Raw genomic sequence first — 21,214 nt, forward strand, 5'->3', positions numbered from 1 at the left:
ATCTTGTTAGCCTGCTATTATTTGGCCATTTGAAGATATATCTCAGAAAAATACTTGGTTACTTCTTCTTCTCCTTTCCTTCTCCTGCCTGGTTTAACACCCCTAAACACCAAAGAATGCGCTGTTCTCTCCTGAGTGACTTTATAGACTACAAATGTTGGCAGTTGTAACCAGTATTTACTAAAAGGTTGATTTAAGAAAAAACCAAAAACAAAAGGAGAAGGATCTCTAAGCTTATAGTTCTCTATTCTTTTTTAATGAGTCCCCCCACCCACTGCCTCTTCACTTTTCCAGTGGCTTTATGAAAAAAAACTTCAGTTATGAAAATAGATGTGTAGCTGAGAGAAACGACCCTCTGAGAATGATGTCTAATGATAGGAGCCCAGGAAGGATGACTGGGGAGCTAAGATGGGGCGGGGTGTTGGCTGTATTCAGTGTGCTCATAATTGCTCTGGAGAGAAGATGTGTTCCTGTCCGTAAGTGTTTACAGCCTTGCTAAGCCCTTCGGCATTTGGTGTCCTCTTTACTGTCCACCCGTCACCCTGCTTGCCTCTTTGCTTGAACACTTGGCTGCTGTCCCCTGCGGTGATGAAAGTTATTCCCTTCCCAGGGGCGCAGGACTTGGGGGTGTTGTTGCTTGAGACGCTTCTTCAGCTGGTCTCAGAAATGCTGGATTGATTTCCCTCTTGAGGCCAGCTTACCGCGTTTCTGAGAATTCGTACCCGATAAAGGAAATTGCCTGTGTGAGCCACCTCTCCATTGTGCAGTGATCAGCAGTTCTTGGGAAAGAATCCCGGGTCCCTAGGTGGGGTCATGGGGCAAGAATTGCCTCAGCTTGTCTGGATTTTAGGTCCTCTGTCATCCTAGGTTTATGTTCCTTCTAGCCACACCAGACATTCCGGGCTGGAGTGGGAGGGGTAGGGAAGAGGTGCTGGGGGGATAGAAGGAACTTCCTCCTCTTGATAAGTCATTTTTCATGTGCTTGAATTGTGCTAAGTGGAGCAGGTTCTTCCCTTAGCATTATATTGTATACATTTCTCTTGGTGAGCCTTCATTTTCACAATTTGTTTGCAAGATGCTAAAGCATTCATCAGGCTAGAGCCCAAACCTAATTTCAGGCTTATCCGACTCCAGACCTTTAGTGCTCAGGCACCGCACCCAGGTCTCTTCCTTACTGGGGAAAGAAGGACGCAAGCGTTAGTCTCAATTGTCCCCATATTCCCCATGCCTGGGAAAACTTTGATTAGTGATACAACATCTAATCGTGTCTGGGAGTATTTGGAATTTACACTGCATCTAAGAGATGTGAGCTGTACTGTGTACTGGGAACATTTAGCATCCTTTATGGGACATTTGTATATCGCTCTATAACATTCTTGGACAACCGTCACATTTTTCCTGTTGTAGCACCTGAGGCTAAGTGTATAAGGAATATAAGATGACCCCAGAGCATAGACACTGCATCATAATGGGAACCTTGACCAGCCCTACATGGAATGTTCACTCCCAAGAAACCACTGTTCCCTAAAGAGCCATCCTTCTCTTCTCTCCCATTCTCTGAGGGGACATTAAACCCAGTTACTGTACTACACCGCTGCCCCAGAGTCCTTAACATTCTGGATATCAAAGGGCACAAAAACATGTAACTGGAAACCTCTTATACTGGTGGCTTTGATTTGTGTCACATGATTTAATAGTGAGATGCTAATACAAGGAGGTTCATCCCTTATGCTCTTGTGTTTCCTGGACAGTATGGGGCTCGGGGCCAGTCTTGGGGCCCAGCTGGATTCACCTAGTTGGTCTTTTCTCTTGTAGTCCATCTGAGTGGGCTGTGAATGCAGACAGGGCCAGTAAGCCAGGCCTACAGAGCACCGTTGTGCTTTGGGAGGCTCATAGGTGTGATGCTGAGAACACACTGCAGAGGCCGTAAGAGCCCCCAACTTAAGTTTTGATTTAGACTAAGTTGCTTTATCTCCAGCTTTCTGTTTTGTTTCTGAGAGTATTTAGTTACCAAATTTGGGGGTCTAACAAGAATAAAGATATTAATGTTATACATTTCATCAGGAAATAATGACAAACTATTCAGAGATAACAGCATGGTAAAATTGGTAATTACTTTGTCAGTGTTGTTAGTCTGGTACTGGGGGTTGAAGTCAGGCTAGGTACCTCTGCTAACACATGTATCTGTGGATTACTCAGTAGCAGATACCATTCTATTGATTGGGACATTTCATTTTTATTGCTACTCTCATTTTTATGGATCAGTGGACATGGAAGGTCTTAGGTTACTAACATCATGGAGGGAGTGATACAGACCTGGGACTTTGCAATAGTTCTCTAAACAGTGACTTAGACTACATAATAGTTAGCAAAAACTTGTATGTGGGGAATTTGGGCTTGGCACTTGCTGTATTGCCTTGCAAGGTAATGAGAACTTAGACGTGACTAGAAGAAAAGAAGGGGCAGTTTTTTTGGGGTGGGGGGGGAATCACTAGGTTTTGACCATGACCATAATGGGGAAAATCTGATAGGATACAACTTCCCGACACTGATTTATGACCACTCTGAGCAGACATGGTGACGTCAAACAGGCAAGCCGAAGATTCAGTTTTTTTTTAGATAAGTTAAAGATTCTCAGCAGGAAACTGACTCATTTCAGCTACAGTATGGACAACTCGTTGTTTTCTTTGATAATATTTTGCCTTGGTGGCTTATTGTGTGTACAGTGTCACACTAAATCACAGATGTGTATAAAAGGGTCAAAAACCTCAAAAATGTTTTAAGTTTTGACAGTTTTAAGACAATCTACTATTTTTGACATTCAAACAGAAAGTCAAATAATTCTAAATATAGGCTGAGGGCTCCTACTTGAAATGCCCAGGACTGTAAATGTTTGTGTTTCAGGTTTTGGAAGATTTACATCTGCATAATGAGATATCTTAGGAATGAGACCCAACACAAAACATGAGATTCTCTTATGCCTCATATATACACCATATATCCCATAGCTTAAAAACAATCCCGTACATTTTATTGTGCCAGCATTCTGATTGTGGCTTGTCACATGAGGTTAAGTCGACATCTTATGGAGCCTTAAGTTTCAGATTTTGTAGAGCGTTTGGGCCCATTTTTTCCATGGGGTTTGGCATTGGAATATGCAGCATCTATGTGGAAACAGAATGTTGCTTTTGATGTAGTTGGTGTACAATCATCAAATCTGACTATGGATTTACATATATCTATCAAACATGTACCTGCAACAGGAGTTATTTAATACAGTACAAATGGAATGATGAGCAAAATGGAAGAGAAATGGGGACAAAGGGGGAAGGGGGGAGAGTATGACTAGTGTCTTAGGGTTTCTATTCCTGCACAAACATCATGACCAAGAAGCAAGTTGGGGAGGAAAGGGTTTATTTAGCTTACAGTTCCACATTGCTGTCATCACCAAAGGAAGTGAGGACTGGAACTCAAGCAGGTCAGGAAGCAGGAGCTGATGCAGAGGCCATGGAGGGATGTTCCTTACTGGCTTGCTTCCCCTGGCTTGCTCAGCCTGCTCTCTTATAGAACCCAAGAATACCAGCCCAGAGGTGGTACCACCTGCAATGACCTCTTCCCCCTTGGTCCCTAATTGAGAAAATGCCCCACAGCTGGATCTCATGGAGGCACTTCCCCAACTGAAGCTCCTTTCTCTGTGATAACTCCAGCCTGTGTCAAGTTGACACACAAAACCAGACAGTACAACCAGAGTACATGTGTAAAAGCTATAAACATATTACTCTGTATAATTAACATATTTTAATAAGGAACATTATATATATATATATATATATATATGGAATTTAGATACAAGAGAACTTTCTCTCCTCCTGAAAACTTGCATTATATTTAGGTTGCTAAAGAAGGTGTGCATGGATGTTGTTAGGGATAGTCTGAGTTCTGAGACAATGCTCAGGACTGCCTCCTCTCTGAGCATCCTGAGAAATAGAAACAGCAAGGATGTTCTTTACAAAAGAGGCTTTGCAGAAGCCCAGTCTCACAGTGACAGACAAGTTGGATCGAGTCCCATCCTGGTGTGTCAGGCTGAGCCTGGACTGCCCCTAGTAAAGTGGAAGAAGGTGTATTGTCTTCATAACACTTCTCCTCAGAAAGGATGATAAGAGAGATGCCGCCCTTTGCAAACCTCTTCCACATCCCATCTTCATAGCTGCACATATCCTTCTCCTTCACCAGTGAAGGGTAAGGTTAGAGATGGAGAGATGCCTAGGGCCCTCTGGGGACACACACTCTCCTGGGAAGTAGACTCAAGCTAATGGCTCTTAACTTGAAATTTATGGAAAGAATAACCAAGTCTACCCAAGATGCTTAGTGTGTAGAAAGAGACAAGACAAGGACCTAATGGATTTTTAATTAAAAAAAATTTTTTTTGGATTGGTCTAGTGTGGGAACTAATTTCCTACTGCTGAGAATGAACGGCTCCAGGTTTGCCTTCCTGGAGGTCTGTTTTAATAATTCCGTCCACTGCTTATTCTTGGTGGCTTAAAGCTGTAAGGCGTGAACGCAGTGAGATAATTGATTTATAAGTCAGTAGGATCTGGGAGAAACATATACATGTTTTGCAGACAGAATTCTGGCTCTAGGTCCAGGTCAGCCTTTACAGTTTGTCCTCCTGGATGGCTTCAGGCTAACATTACGGTTTAGGAGAGGAATATATGCTACTTTTAGACACCCCATACGATCAACCTGCTCTCATTCATTTCTGTAGTCACAAAAAACTATTGACCCACTTTGGGTTCTGCAGTGAAGAGAACAGATACACTACTGCCTCCTATGAAGCTTTTGTGCAAGTAGAGAGGAAACCAAAATCCACAAATAAACATTTCTAATAAGATTTCTAAGCTTTCAAAGGTTAACAGAATTGGTAGGGAAAGGGAAAGGAAAAGGGAAAGAGAAAGGATCGGAGTGGAAACTGGAGATGTGAAACATTTACGGAAATGGTTGTTGTCAGGTATGGGGACAGACAGTGCATTCACGGTACTAGGAGAGTGATGAACTATAGTCACACATGTGTCAGGGGGCTTTGGGAAAATCTCTGCTCCCACGAGTGAGTTACTGTAGAGTTACCTAATAGTAAGGCTTCATGGTGGTTCAAGCACTCCATACTTGTTAAAGTTAAGGCCCACAGAACTTCATAGTTAATGCTTTGGCCATTCAGCCATTGCCTTTGACAGTTGTATAATTTCTTTTTTCTTCTGATTACAGATTCTCCTTCCCCTACTCATCTGAGGTCCTCCCACACTCCAAGATCCTCCCTAACTCTCCTCCCAGGTCTTTTCCACCTCCCCTCACATCCCAACCCACATCCTTTTTGTCTCTCTTTAGAAATCAGGCAGCTAGTAATAATAATAAGGTCCAATAAGATAAATCGGACACCAAACAAATCAGAATAAGACAAAACAACCAAATAAGAAAAAGAGCTAAAGGAAAAAGTACAAAACAACATTTTTGATGTATACACACACGCACACACACTTGCACACACAAAGTCCCATAAAAAATACAACTGGAAGACATAGTATAAATGCAAAAGACCTGTAAGGTTTTAAAAAATGCCCTGACTTAACATTGTGAGACAAAGAATCTCCAAACTATTTGTTTGTTTGTGTTGGCCATCTACTGCTGGACATAGGACCCACTCTTTTTTTTTTAATAATTAAGTAATCAATTTGCTTTAAATGCTGACCACAATTTCCCCTCCCTCCTTTCCTCCCAGCTCCCCTCCACCTTCTCTCCCCATCCACCCCTCCTTCCTTTGTCTTCAGAAAATGGTACAACCAGGCCGAGTTCTACTCTTAGGTGTGGTTCATTTCCCAGTATGACTCCCTTGGAAAAACTAATTTTTCATTTGTAAGTGGCTTTCAGTTAGAGGTAGCTTTCGGGTTGTAGATGGGGGGTGTTTGTCCACTTCTCTCCGCTCTCAGACGCCATCATGTGCAGCCCCATGCTGGGCTTACACATGCTCACAGTCTTTGTGAGTTCATATGTCTGACAGCTCTGATGTGTCCAGAGGCCTTCTATTCTTGGTGTCTTGCATCCTCTCTGCCTCTTACATTCCTTCCTTTTCTGCAGAGTTCCCTGAGCCCCAGAGGGAGGGGGTTGATGGAGGCATCCCTTTCAGGGAAGGTCTCTCGCTCTATGCATATCATCTGGCTGTTGGTCCTTGTATGTTCCCATCCACTGTAGACAGAAGCTTCTTTGATGCTTGCTGAGCAAGGCACTGATCTATGAGTATAGCTGAATAGTGTTAGGAGTCATTTTAGTGCTATGGTCCTTGAGACAGTAGTATTTGGTTTTCCTCTAGGTCACTGGGCTTCCTAATCTCAGGTTCTTAGCCACCCAAGCAGTGTTGGGTATGGGTTCCATCTTATAGAGTTCCTTAAGCCAAACTAGATATTAGTTAGCTATGCCCAAAGACTGTATGTAGTTTGAACCAGTATATATTGCAGGGACATCACTCTTATAGATTAAAAGATTTATAGCTGTGTTGTTTTTTACGTTTCCTCTTTGGTAGCACAGAGAGTACTTTCTAGTACTGTGTAAGGATGAAGGCTCTACGTAGGTAGGCACCAGTTATTCTACTCCATGCTCAATGAATTGTGTGGGTGTTGTCTCCAGTAATAGGACCTTACCCTCAGTCTACGGAGAGCCACTAATGGCCTTGGTTGTTTGAGGGATTCCGTGGTGGTCCCTTTGGCCAAAAACTCAACTACTTGTAATTTGTTCTCTGCACTGGAAGCTTCATTTGATGATGAGATGCCCAGCTGGGGCTCGGTCTCATCTACTCAGTTAATTGGCAATTTCATTTAGATCACCTTCATATATGTACATCTTATAGGAAACTTTTTCTACTAAATTAGGTTTACATCTGAGCTCTCAAATGGCCCTTACTTTTAGTGTCTCTCCTGGTGTTCCTTCCCTTGCCACATCTTCCCTTCCCCTCCTTGTTTGAACCTCCTATTTCAGTCCACTCCCTCATCAATCTATAACTATCTATGCTTTTTTTTCTCTCTTATGGAGATCCATCTTGCACCCCTAGACCCTTATTCTCTACCTAGCCTGTGTGGTTATATGGATTATAGCTTGCTTGTTGATGACTGAACAGCTAATATGTTGTAGACAAATACATCCTATATTTGTCTTACCTGGTCTGGGTTATGTCATTTAAGATTATTTTTTGTTCTGGTTCTATTCATTTACCTATGAATTTCATGCTTAATTTTTTTAATGGCTGAGTAATATTCCACTATATAAATGTACATTTTTATCCATTCATCCACCGACAGACATCAAGATTGTTTTGAGTTTTTGGCTAATATGAATAGAGAAGCAATGAACATGTTTGAGCAAGTGTCTCTGTAGAAGGATGGAGCATCCTTTGGGTATATTTCCAAGAGTGGTATTGCTGGATCTTGAGGTAGATCTATCTGTAGCCTCCTGAGGAACCACCACACTGATTTCCATAATGGCTGTACAAGTTTGTACTCCCACCAGCAATGGATGAGTGTTTTCTCTTTTTCCCATATTCTCCAGCATGAACTGTCATATGTTTCATTGATTTTTGCCATTCATATTGGTATAAGATGAAATCTCAAAGTAGTTTTGATTTGCATTTTCCTAATGACTAAGGATGTTAAACCTTTCTTTAAGTGTTTCTTAGCCTTTGAGTTTTCTCTTTTGTGAATTCTGTTTAGCTCTGTACCCTCATTTTTTAATTGTGTTATTTGTTTTCTTGATGTTCAACTTTTAAGGAAATTATTTTGGATATTATCCATCTGTTAGATGTGTAGTTGATTAAATTTTTTCCCCATTTTGCATTGTGCCACTTTATCTGAACGATGGTGTATTTTGCCATAAAGAAGTTTTTCAGTTTTGTAAGGTCTTATTTATGAATTGTTTTTAGTGCCTCTGTTATTGGTATTCTGTTCAGAAAGTATTTCCCTGTGCCAATGAGTTCAAGGCTATCCCTCTCCTTTTATTGTATCATACATAGTATATTAAGCCTTATGTTGAGGTCTTTAATTCACTGAGTTGACTTTTGTGCAGAGTGGTAAGTGTAGTTCTATTTGCATTCTTCTTCATGAACCAATCCAGTTTAACCAGCACCATTTGTTGAAGATGCTGTCTACTTTCCAGTGTGTATTTTTGGCTTCTTTATACAAAAATTCAGGTCTTCATAATTCTGTGCATTGATGTCTGGATCTTCTATTCCATTGACCAGGGAGTCCTATATTTCTATCTTTTAAAATTGAACATGCCTTTTTCTTAATTAGTAAGTAATTATATTTATGTTTTTAGTGGCTAGTATTCATGGAGTCTCTGGTTGACATCCTATGAACTTCTTGACAAATACATAATGTCTAGTTGATAACTGAGGAAACAGTGTATGGGTAATGAAGATCTTGATAAATGGATAGTTGATTCACCTTGTTGGTGTCTTACACATTGTTGTTCATTTCTAACCACACAGAGAACCGATCTGTAGAATCTGTCATGCACATGCTTTTTAAATCTAATACATGAATTTTGGACACAATTTGGTTTTTATGTAATTATAATCCGTGATTGAAATGCTTTTGGTAGTTTCGAGTTGCTACCCACTTTCCCCATCTCTCGTTCCCAAAGAAGAATTTATAGCCTTTTACAGAAGTTACTGAAGCTGTGCTATGTGCTAGCTTTCCTTCATAGTTCAGATCTTAAGTTAGAAATTGACAGCAAGAAGCTCCATCTGCACCCAAGTGGATGAGAATGTGGAGTTTGCTTTCAGAGCCAAGTGGTCAGAGCTGAGATTTTCCTCAAGCATCCTACTTCAGAGCAGACTTAGCTCTGCTTCCTCATTTATGGGCTAAGTGTAATAATACCGACCTACTGTGGCTGCTGTGTTAGAGACCATGCATTCCCATGCACAATTCACAGAGCAAAGTATTTTGCCAATAAATAGCAGACAGTTGGGGAGTTCCTTAGTAAGCTCCGGGGCGTTAGGGCTTGCTGAGTTCATCTTTTCCCTACTAACCTTCATTCCCAAGGGGGAAATGACTGATTCGGGGTTTCATTTCAGATATGATTCTTATGTGTACATTTAAAAATGATTTATTATTTAGCATCAGGAAAGAGGTTTTCTGTAGCATCTTTCTTTTAAATGAAACTTCAGAGCACACCGTCTGAACTGGAACTGTCTCAGAGGTCTAGGATGCATGGCTCGCTGTCTGAATCCTCTTATCCTCTTGGGTGAGGAGGGGTCTTCCTGCATTCGTATACTCCAGTCTCTTAATCCAGGCATCAGTATGTTGTCTAGACTTCCTTGTGTGAATTCCATTCAGAGGAGATGGGAAATCCATACATTAAATTTCAGCATTGTTCGCTCCTTCCCTGGAAGCAGTGAACTGAGGGTTGGAGACAAAGTTAGAACAGATTACTGCTGTAGGGGAGATGATCATGGGTCCTGAGCAGAACTAGAAGTCAGTATGACTGGCAGCATACACAAAGAAAAGGTTGTCTGGTTACCAAAAACTAACACACACTGGAGAAGTCCATTTGGATGTAGAGTCTGACATACAGAAAACCTTATATATTGGGTTATTGTATATTGAGTGTTAAGTGAATAAAGGGTGTTTCATTGTCCATGTGGACCTTACTTGGGGTGTGTCTTCTCAGGTCTCATTCATGATCTTGATTCACACCTGCCTGTGAACAGTTCCTCCCCACCCCCAGCCCCCATCACTCTGCCCCTGTAACTCTGGTGTACATCTTTAAATTGCCAGCCCCGTTCTCAATCAGAATTCATGGAAGCATTTGCTATGGGTTTGGTTGTACGGGAGACCAGCATCATGCTCACTTAGTTGCTTTAGGGCTGTACCGATAGGCAATCCAGGTCAGAGCCAGCCTTAACTTTGTGATGCAGAGTTTTCACTGTTCCTCTGCCTAATGACACTTGCAGATGGACTGTTTGCTTCATGTGCATAACCAAGCCTGGTGTTTTGTTTAAATGCATTGGTCCATGTAGGTGGCATCACATTGACATGTATGCTAAAACGTTCCAAGTTACAACATGCCTCATCTGTCCTTTGGGTCCTTCCCCTTGAGGACACAATGATTTTTAAAGACACTTAACATGCACAGAGTATTGGTTCATCATGGATTTTAGGTTCTAAATACTTTAATGGATTGCAAAGATTCGATTTCTATAGACCATCATTATTTACAGTTCAGTTAGTTTTGTCAGGCAACATGAACATATTATGGACTAGTTTTGGGTGAGAATTCTGAAAGCGGGAAGTCTTTAAATTCATGCTCACGGGTTCTCCTTCTCCTGCTTGCTTTTGTCATGCTCATTCACCCTTGTTTCTTTCTGCAGAAGCTACTGTCATTTTATTTTTCCCCAGTCCATAGATTCAAATAGCCTAGGGGAGATAGTCTTGACTGGGAGATATAATTTAGTATGTAAATGGCTACCTATGTTATAAGGTGGGTTCCATATACATATGCAAATAGATACCTGTTCCTTGGAAAAAATACAATATAAAATGAGAATAACATACTCTCATGTCTCTGCATGTCAATTTATAGATTGCAGTGTCTTCTTTTTTGGTCATTCTTTTAGTTTATTTGTTTATGTTTTGTTTGTTTTTTAAATCAGGATTAACTTGTGACATAGTACCATAGCGCAACAGAGAGAAACAGAATATAGGTTTTGGATAATAATTTGGATTTGTGTCTAAGCTTCGCAGTTGTTGACTTTGGAATCAGGTCCTTCCTGAATTTCAGTTTCCAATCAGTGGTATATGATCTTCAGGGATGTTAGGTCAGAAAAGAAACCATAAACTATAGTATTAAAATTAGTGTATAAATTCTACACTAGACCCCTCTGCTCTACAACTATTAGAGCTTATGTATACTGCCTTGTGAATCTGACAGAGACTCTAGCTATCTACAGGGAATAAAATAAAATCAAGAAATCTTATATGATAGCAACTTTGCTAAAAGTTCTTATGGGACTCCTGAGTTATTTTAGGCACATGTCCTAATTTTAAATGAACCAGATATAGCTTATAGAGACATATTCATGCCCTTAAATATAGCAACAAGGTATAAATGTTCATGATTTAATAAATTTTAAAAATAAAATAATTGGATTTCCTAAGTGCATTTGAGAGGTGATTTTAGTTATCAAAAAGTATTATCTGCGCTCTAGCTCAAGGATAGATTTCATGCAAAGCGTGCCTTAGCTTTGTGAGGTAGGGCTTTATGCTGTGTTTTCCTACTGTCTGATGTGTCACAATTTTCTTTTTTACCCCCACAGATTTACCAACAAAGAGATACAGAGACTATGAGCTGGTGACACCAGTTAGCACAAATCTGAAAGGACACTATCTTTCCCATATTCTTTCTGCAAATCACAAAAAGAGGTCACCCAGGGACGTGTCGTCTAACTCGGAGCATTTGTTCTTCAACATCACAGCATTTGGAAGAGATTTTCATCTTCGACTTAAGCCAAACACTCACTTCCTAGCTCCTGGGGCTGTGGTGGAATGGGAAGAGACAACTCCAAGGCCTGGGAATACCACTGACCCTGGAGATAGCCATACACACAGAAGCACTTTGGAAGGAAGCTGGAGATCAGAGCCTTTGCAGACTAGCTGTGCCTATGTTGGTGACATCATGGACATTCCAGGAACCTCTGTTGCCATTAGCAACTGTGATGGTCTGGTAAGACTCATTTCCTTTCCTGTATGAACATGGAAGTGTACAGGTGTTGGCATTTCATTTGTCTTTAGCATTGCAAGGTAGAGATGGAAAGAAACCTCAACTCTTAGGCAGCGTGGTAGGTTTGGGATGATCCCTCTGCTCCACAACTATCAGAGCTTCTGTATACTGCCTTGTGAATCTTACAACCTTCGAGGTTCCCCAAGTCTTGCAGGAGCTTGGTCCCATTTGGAAGACATGACTAGACAAAGGTGACTGATAATTCTTGACAAAGTATAATGTTGCTCTTGCTAGGCAATCCTATTTCTAGGTTAGAAACCCAGAACTGACCAGCCACAGATTTGTCACCACTCTCTGTCATGTTCCAGAAATCTGCTACTACTGTAGACAACTCCTCTCCCCACATTACCCAACCAACTCTGGACACAAGTCTTTCAGGGCTTTTTAAAGCAATCTCTAAGATGACAGTGGCCCCCATCCCTGCTATGCCTACAGGTAGCTTATCCAGCCTTTGATAAACGTCGGCAGGAGGTATTGGCCTGCTTCACCTTGCTTTCTGCTCTGGGGTGGGTGAGTTCAGGGGCAGAACAGGATGGTGCCGGGTGGGTGTTTCACTCTGAAGCAGGAAGATGCTGTTGCTGGAACCCCTAAATGAAAATCTATTCTCTCCACAGACTCCCAGCTTGTACTCTATCACCCCATTAAACTTTTCCTTTGAGTAGCGACAGCTTGCACTGATTTTTATGGTCTGTAAGTTTACCAAAACACAGAGATGTTTGATATAATCTTTATGTCATAAGTTTTACCGTAGAAAGACATTACATTTTTCTAGACTTACTAATACACAGTTGCCCTGTTAATTCTCCTGATTTGTCACCAGAGGGAACTGGTTACAAGTGGAGAAACAGAAAAGTGAATTGCTTTTCTGGGTTACTGGAGGTCAGTGATTTTCTTCTGGGCTGCTCTTAAGATCAAGGGAGATTACCAAGTGCTAAGGTTTTCCACATTAAGAAAAATTTTACTTCGAACTTCTGATGAAAGGACTAGGGCTTATCTAATAAAAATAGTAAGTAACAAGGACAAACTCAGGCAAGGTCTGACTGAAAAGGATGGGAGGTGTTCTGTCTCTCCTTCCTTCTTATCCTTAGACCTTACCTTTGCTCCCTATTCCCAAGTTCCTGGAGGATCAGAACTTGATAGTATATCAGGGGTTCTAAGCAGCTAACGTTAACTACTTAATGATGATAGATGAATGTCTTTCTCTAAAATATTAGGTAGCCACATCTGGTGAATATCAGAGGTATTTTATCCTTGTTGGATCTTTGGGAAGACCAAATGAACTCTGTGAGCAGTTGCCAACTTCTAACGAAAACATCCTCAGGACTTCTGCTTTGGGATTTGGTCCCTTCAAAAACATGCTATTGCTGTGCTTGCTTCAGTAAGTCTGGTCGCAGGGGTACTTTTTAAACCAGGTCTGTTTTGGAAAGAATAAGACAGTGTGCATGTGATTGAGAACATTTGGTAATTGTAGATTCAGCTCAATCTGGTCTAAGCAAAATGTTTGGCACTAAAAATAGGCATGATCGTGGAGCCAATTGTAGGGTACTCAGAGGAGTGAGTTGTAGAGAGCTGACCTTTAAAACGCCCGTGGTGGGCATCTGCTTCTAGGAGCTGAAGCTGCTGTCTGTGGGCCAGTGTCCTCCTACTTTTCATTCCATGAGCCCAAGGAAGTGGCTGTGTACCACTGATGGATGGGGCAGAGGGGAGGACAAGACCTTTCTGGTTTACATATGATTTAAGAGGTGGTAGAAACTCTGAGGAAAGAGGGCTGAAACGGTGTTTCCAGGATGACATGTTTTAGGATGACAGACTCCATGGAACATGGCGTGGGAATGGTAAGAGTTCCCCCACTTACTTACTCTATGGTAGTTGTGGTTCCTTGCTTGCGTCTCAACCCATCGTGTGCTTAACCTCTCCATGCCCTACAGTCTTGATGGTATTATGTAGTTTTGTGTGACTTATGTGAGCTTTTGCCTACATCATCTACCTTGTCTCCATTTTCACTCAGCTAGTCAGTCAGTTTGTACTTGCTTAGAGTAAGGAGTGGTGGGTTAGCTCATGCTTCAATCATGAATGTACCTTGTGTCACTTAATAACATATATAGGATCTTGAAGGTACTGAAGATCATGTGACTGTGGAAGCAGTGGTCTTATGTTACTTCTGGGCAAATTATACTTGAAACAAGAAGAAACAAGGCATTGTGGATGTGACACAATGCTGTGTGGTCACTGTACTCTGAGCCCAGTCTACCTTCAAAGAGTCCCTCAAGCTTGGTGTTTTGTTCTTCACTTCACCTGGTAGTACAAACACCGATCCAGGCTAGGACAGTACTGTAGCACATTTATGTCAGGCTCTGTACATTTCAAAATCGAAGTGACAACTGAGGGAGGCTGGGCTTGGCTTTTGTCTTCAGTGAGAACTGGAAACAGTGCATGCAGCATAATCAAAGATTAAGGCTGATGTCAGGGATGCTGCAAGATTAGCCTGGGGAAATGGGAGTGCTTAGAGGATGGAAAGATTAGATCGGCCTTGGATGCTCGACTTGATGGAAAAAGTTATACTTACAGTGTAGGATCTTGAGAAAATGGCCATGTATGTTAACATACCCAAGGATGGAGGAAGGAAAGGGGTGGGAAGGATGGAAAACCTCTTGGAGAGTTGTGTGGCCACATGACTGGGGGGAGCTTGGGAAATCTGATTTTATGAAGACTGAAGCCCATTAAACACATTGTAGGAGGGTCAGTGTAGAGTAGATAACCATGGGGTTACATGAATGTAGGACAGAAAAGAGAATATGAAGGGAAGAATGAGAGAAAGGGAGGGGCATCTTACAGACAAGTGTGTGGGTGATGCGGTCAGGGTTAGCTGGATGCTCAGGGTGATGGCCAGGACGGATGAACCTTGTTCTCCATAGACCATGTATATCTTCTGGCGGCATGGGGTCTTTGTTGCTGGTATCTAAGTGGCTTTGTACAAACATCCCTGTAGCAGTTCTTTTCCTAAAGTTTCTGGAATTTTATGTGAGAAGTATGGGATTTGGTTTTCGAGACTCAGAATTGATTTCCACAGTCTCGGGCTCCTTAACCTTTAAATTTGAGGAGTTAAAGTCCTCTCGATCAGAAGATTTGAATGAGTCTGATTTTTTCCATCTGATGTGTTCCACACAACCCCCGAAACACATGTTTACTCTCCAATCAGATTTCTTCATTCTACCTTTGAAGGGCATTTCTAATGTGTTTAGGTGGTTTATGCTTGTACTATGCTTTTACACAGAAGGTAAAGTATATTGTAGATGAAGATAATATAATTTTATGTGATCAATGTCACCTAACTTTTGAGAACAAACCAGTAATCCCTCTATTAATAAGGGAGTTGATATTCATTCATTTCTTATGTTGCAGTATCTGTTCTATATAAGTTTGTGTTTGAATGTTCATATATGGGATATGTATTTCAACTGTACAGTTATGTATGATATATGTATATATTTGTAAGCACATATTAAATAATGGGGACAATCAAGTATATACAACATCATTTGCAATCAATAGAAATATAACCAAATTTAAAAATGAATTATTAAATTATAGCTGCATAAAATGAATGGAAGTGTGCATTATATACTGCCTGAAGAATTTTGCAACCGCTTCCTATTGTCCTTGCAATGGTCTGGGAAGTGACCAGTTAAGTTTCTAAAGGCTGGTGGGATGCTAATTATTTCCCCTGTGCAGCTGTGTTCTTCATAATTTGCAAATAACAGGAGAAAGTGTACCTCATGGGTCCCAGTCTCAAGACAAAAATTTAAAAGGCAATTTAGTTTGATGAAATGTGCTTGCCTATAGCATGTGTAGCCCTGGGTTCAGTTAAAGTAGTTCAGGGTAAAGAGAACTAAGTCTCTAGGTTCTTGACTATTTTTCCATCATATTTAATATGAAATACATGATAATTGATTGTTATTGGTAAGATTTCCAGTCATTTAAAAGCTACCAATAGTTCAGTTTTCATGGAGTTGATATTCTATGAATATCCTCCCTCCCTCCTTCCCTCCTCTCCTTCCCTCCTTCCCTCCTCTCCCTTTCTCTCTCCTTCTCCTTTTCTTGGTCATACTGGGCATTGAACCCAGTGCCTCATACATTCTAGGCAGGTACTATCACTGAATCCCATCCCAAGCTCCATGAGACTTCAGTTTTAGGGGCTAACATCTCTCATCCTTGTGTTCAAGGGTCAGTTCTAGCTGCTGTTTTAATTTTCTCACTCATTCTGCAGCTGGCTGTTCTGTGCATTTCTGAGCATGAGCTATTGTTGTTTTCAGCTGTGATGGTGGAACTAGGTTTATTTTCCTTCAGTGCTTCCATTTTCATATATTTACATGGCCTGTGATCTCATGTGTAAATACTTATGGTCCTTAAATATGTTTTTATTAGTATACATCTTGGTTTTTTTTCCTTGTAACTTGCTTTGTAGTATCTGTCTTGCCCATTATTAATACATGAGATGGATTTCCTTTTAATTAGCTATGTCTTTGGATCTAAAGTGATTTCTTATAAACATGGTATGGTTGAATTATGCTTTTTGTTTGATTTTATTATATATGCTTTCTTTTATTCTATCTTGTGCAGGATTTTTCAAATGACCAATGTTTGCAGCCAATGTCAGTACACATAACCTTGAGGAAGGGCTCTGTGATGAAGTGATGGAAGGGTCTACCTGAGACTCTCTTCCTTGTTGGTTTCCATCCTTCTCGAAAGGGTCCAATGGGTTCTCTTGAGTTTTCCCTGTAGAATATTGGAGTTCAAAGAAGAGACCCAGAGTCCGAGGTTTGCATGAAGCTAGCAGCGTAGTCTGAACACCTATCCATTAGTAGAAAAGAACTCACCATGAGTGGGAATCCTTTGTCTGATGAGACAGCCTTGAGAAACAAAGAACTCTGTGTGTGGTGCTCATTTGAGTTCATTTGAGGCTATGAAGAACTTAGAAGGGTATTTCCTAAACTCTTAAATTGGATAGAAATGCCCTGTGATGTAATAAGGCCCCACAGCCCACACATTGTTATCTGGTGAATTATAGATTTACCCAAATGTCTTATCCTGAAATCTTTACTTACAATAGCCCAGAATGTGACTGTTTTAGAGAAAGGACATTTTAGGTGATTAAAAAAAAATTGTCATCATTAGAATGGGCCTTAATTTGATGTTCTGCAAAGAAGAAGTGATGTGGACAAAGCCGGCCAAAGAGGGGAGGCCAGGGAAGGATATGAGGAGGAGCCTGGTGTCTACAGCCAAGGAGAAAGGCCTCAGGAGAGCCAACACTAGCAACTCGCTGAGGGGGAACTTCTAGCCTACAGAGCTGATACAGGCTGCTCCTTAAATAGCACAGTCTACAGTATTCTGTTATAGTAATTCCAGGAACTCTTCGTTCATGCTGTGGTGTTATTTTAGTTCATATCCTCCTCCTCCTCCTCCTTCTCCTCCTCCTCCTCTTCCTCCTTCTTTAATTTGTCCTTTGATGGTTTTGTTCATGTGTATAATGTATTTTGTTCCTATTCAGTGCTCTCTCCCTCTAATAACCTATTGTCTATCACCTCATTTTTCCCAATGTATCTCTCTTTCCTTCCTCCCATTCTCTTATTATCATGTCTTTGTTTTGTTACCAACTAAGCTTAGCCATCAGCTCATAATATCTGCATCTACTTATACTCTACCTGTCCAACACTGGGCCTGTCTATATTCAGTTATAGATCAAGGGCCAGAGGGTCCTGGGCTTCATCCTTCCCTGATATCTAACTCATGCTCCACTGGCTAGCCCCCACACACAGGGCAGGAAGCCTTGATATTTATTTTCCTTAAAAATAACCAGTTTATGTTTTTGTGTATTTGCCTGCATGCATGTCTTATGCACCATTATGCATACATTGCCAGAGGGGACTAGAAGAAGGTATTGGAGCCTCTGAGATTGGAGTTATAGAAGGTTGTGAGCCACCATGCGCAGGTGGGAATATAACCTGGGTCTTCTGGAAGAACAGCCAGGACACTTAACCATTGAGCCATCTCTCTAGACCCTCTTTTCATTTTGAAAATCCATTCTGTCAGTCTGCCTTGACTGGGGAATTTAGCCCATTTACATTTAATTTAATTACCGATAAGGGAAGGTCTTTGATGTCTATCTCTATGATTGATAGCTGTTCTTCTCTCTCTTTCCCTACATTATTATTTTATGTTTAGGAGATGGGTTTTTTTACTGTTGATTTTAGCAAAATATTTTAATTCCTTTATCACTTTTGAGTATAGCCTGTAGCTGCACTCTTCATGGTTACTATGTAGATTAAATTTAGCATCTTAAAATTATAACCCCTTGTTTTGAACTTATTTTAACAGTGATAAAATATAAAAACTGTTCCTTTAGTAGTTCTGTCTTTTCTTTTACTTGTGGATGTTGTAAAAGTTATTATTATGCATTTTATGTCTAGAAATTTAAGAAAAGCTAAACTCATTAATCTATTTTAAAATTGTTTTACTAAGTTTGTTAGGAATTAATATAATTTTGTATTTCTTTCTTTTTTTGGTTACCGCCAACCCCATCATGTCTCCTCTCTGGGACCACTCTCATGTGTTCCCTTAAGTTTCTTTTCAAATTGATGGCCTCTCCCTTACCAACTATTTTTGCAACCATATATTTAAGTGCATAAATATATAAATAAACCTGCTGACTCTGTTTAATGTGGCTCGTGTCTATATGATTTCAGACTGACCACTTTGTTTTCACTAGCCAGAATCCCATCCTTGGGAGAGGCTAATACTCTCAGCCGTCATTAGTTGCCCATAGTTCTTTGTCTAGGGTCAGGACACTATTTGATCTCCTCTATTCTGTGTTAACACGTCTATTGATATTATCACTGGTCTGGTCTTGTTTAGGCAACCATATTGTTAGCATATCATGAGTCAAGCTTTCCTGAAACTTCTAGAAGACACATTCTCACAGCAGACTTGATGCTCCTTTACCTCTTATATTCTTTATTCCCACCTGACCCCCCACTTGTATTAAATCCTCTGAGCCTTCAGTGCAGGAGTTCTACTGTAGATGTACCAGTTGGTGCTGGGCTCTACATGAGCCACAGATTTCTGCATTTTGATCTGTTGTGGTTTTCTGTAATGGTCTACATTTGCTGTAAAGGGAAGGTCCTTTGATGAGGGATGAGAGCTACATTTTTCTGTGGTAACACAGATAAGTTTTAGAGTGCAGTTAGCAATCATGCTGGTCTAGTAAAGTGACCGTAGCAGGTACTCTTCCAAGATCTGCGACCTCACTCGCCCTGGTTAGTTGGCTTCTTCTCAGTACCAGGCATGATTTTGTTCTTATTGACTGGGCCTTAAATCCAATTAGGCAACTGTTGGTTACTGCCAAGATATGAGTGATAATATTGTTCCCTTAGAAATATCTTGCCATGCTGGTCACTATTGGAGTTTATTGGCATCACAGAGAGATAGGAATGTTGATTGCTTTTCTCTCTTGACAGCTTACTTAGTAATTTTTGGTACTATGAAGAAAACATGTAGAAAGGCTTTAAGATGAGATCGCATTGAATATTCTGAGTCCTGTGTTTGAAGTGTATGGTGTAATCATCAATATGATCTTCCCTGCAACCTTCAAGAGGCAGCTACGGGCAACAGCAATAACCTTTGTAGTTTTGAGAGTCACTTGGACTACCCTGACTAGCTATTCGACCAGAGATTCTCATGCCTGATGTCTGGTACTGGGGCTTTGTTAGATAGTACACAGCTCTTAAGGAGAGGGTTGTCAGCTCGGTGGCATAGTGTCTGTCAGTCTGTCTACCTGTCTTCCTCTATCTATCTATCTATCTATCTATCTATCTATCTATCTATCTAATGTGGATATACATACATTTGTGTGTATTGTGCCTTTCAAATCACATCATAATCTAAAGTAGAATTATCTACCATTATCAAAATAATAATATCTTTTATAATGCTCCTTTATTGAATTTATCTTTACTGAGATCTCTAAGTTTTCATATGGTTTCAGCTGGATGCTTTTTATTCTTTTACTTTAGCCTGTATGATGACGGTTGGTAGCTTTTGCAAATGGAATCAAATGGTAAACACTCTCTTGGCTTTTGTTTATCAGGTTATCTTAACTTCTTCCTTGATTTTGAAAGACCGTTTTTCTGGACATATGGAATTCTTTATTGATATTTTTATTTTTAATGTTCTTGTTAACACATAATTATATATAATGATAGGCTTTATCTGACATTTTCATACATGTACATATTTTCAATACTAGTCATCTCCCTGTTACTCTCTGGTGTATACCTGACTCTTGCTAATTTCCTTTCTTTTCCAGATAGCCCTTTTGTACTTTCATATCTTCTTTTCTTTTCTTTCATTCTTTTTTATGTGACCCAATGACTTTGATTATGACTTCATAGAGTAGCATGGATGTGCATTTGTTCAGAGGAGTATGGACACATTACCATCAATTACACCACTGAAAACATGCAACCCCCCAGACAATTATTCAGACATTATTTTTTTAACATTTTGACTATGTATGCCCATACCCTTTATCTGTAAAACATTTTATGAGAAATGATGCTGATAAGCACACTGAGACTGTGCTGTGTATGGTTATGCATGTATGAATCTCAACTGTCCACCTATTTGCTGCATCTTCCCACTGACTTTGTCTACCACATTCACCATCGGTGCTTTTGGTTATAGTGTCTGTTGGCTTCATTTATGTTCCTTCAAAATAGCTCACACTTCCTGTTTCTTAGTATTCTATGTGAGATATATAGAGTCAATCTAATATTACTGCAGTTCCAGAAATCAGATTCATTTCTTCTCCATAGTTGCCTGGTTTGCTCATTTTCATCCCCTCAAGTACAAGGGTTTCTCTCTAGGAGTCACATGCTCTAGAACCTGTCTTAAGATGGATCCTGCTACGTCAGATGACACCCGAGCAGGTAGCAACACAACCCTCTTGGCCCCCACACATCCTCTACCTTTAAGGAAATCACCAGATAGAGAAGTAGGCCTTCTAGAAATTGCCTACATTTTAAATTGACATTAGAAAAGTCTATTAGGTCCACAAAAGCTCCTTGCATTCCCCACCCCAACTCCTGATGATGTCGTTTAAGTTGAATTCCTCATTACTTGGAGCTGTGTAGCCTCATGGTACCTTTCCTGACTTGGAAACTTTAAGATTGTTATTATTTGTGTGTTTGTTTCCTCAGCCTTCCTTTTCCTCAAGTCTATATGGTTATCTAATTTTTTCCATTTATCCAGTTGCTTTGGAACAGTCATTGTCAGGTTCACCACAAATGCACAAGATAAATTAAAATGTGGAAAAGTGCTGGTTTTCGTTTTGTTTTGG

The 21,214-nt window shown here is 40.4% G+C and overlaps 1 protein-coding gene across 1 annotated transcript in view; it reads left to right on the forward strand.

The window, feature by feature from the left end:
• Adamts3 (ADAM metallopeptidase with thrombospondin type 1 motif 3) overlaps window positions 1-21,214 on the forward strand; it is a 218,505-nt gene that overhangs the window by 11,205 nt on the left and 186,086 nt on the right. Inside the window, exon 3 of the mRNA XM_052198959.1 lies at window positions 11,357-11,763. Coding sequence (XP_052054919.1) covers window positions 11,357-11,763 — 407 coding nt within the window. The remainder of the gene's footprint in view (window positions 1-11,356; window positions 11,764-21,214) is intronic.

Source organism: Apodemus sylvaticus, chromosome 11 (genome assembly GCF_947179515.1).
Source record: "Apodemus sylvaticus chromosome 11, mApoSyl1.1, whole genome shotgun sequence".
NCBI classification, from domain to species: Eukaryota; Metazoa; Chordata; class Mammalia; order Rodentia; family Muridae; genus Apodemus; species Apodemus sylvaticus.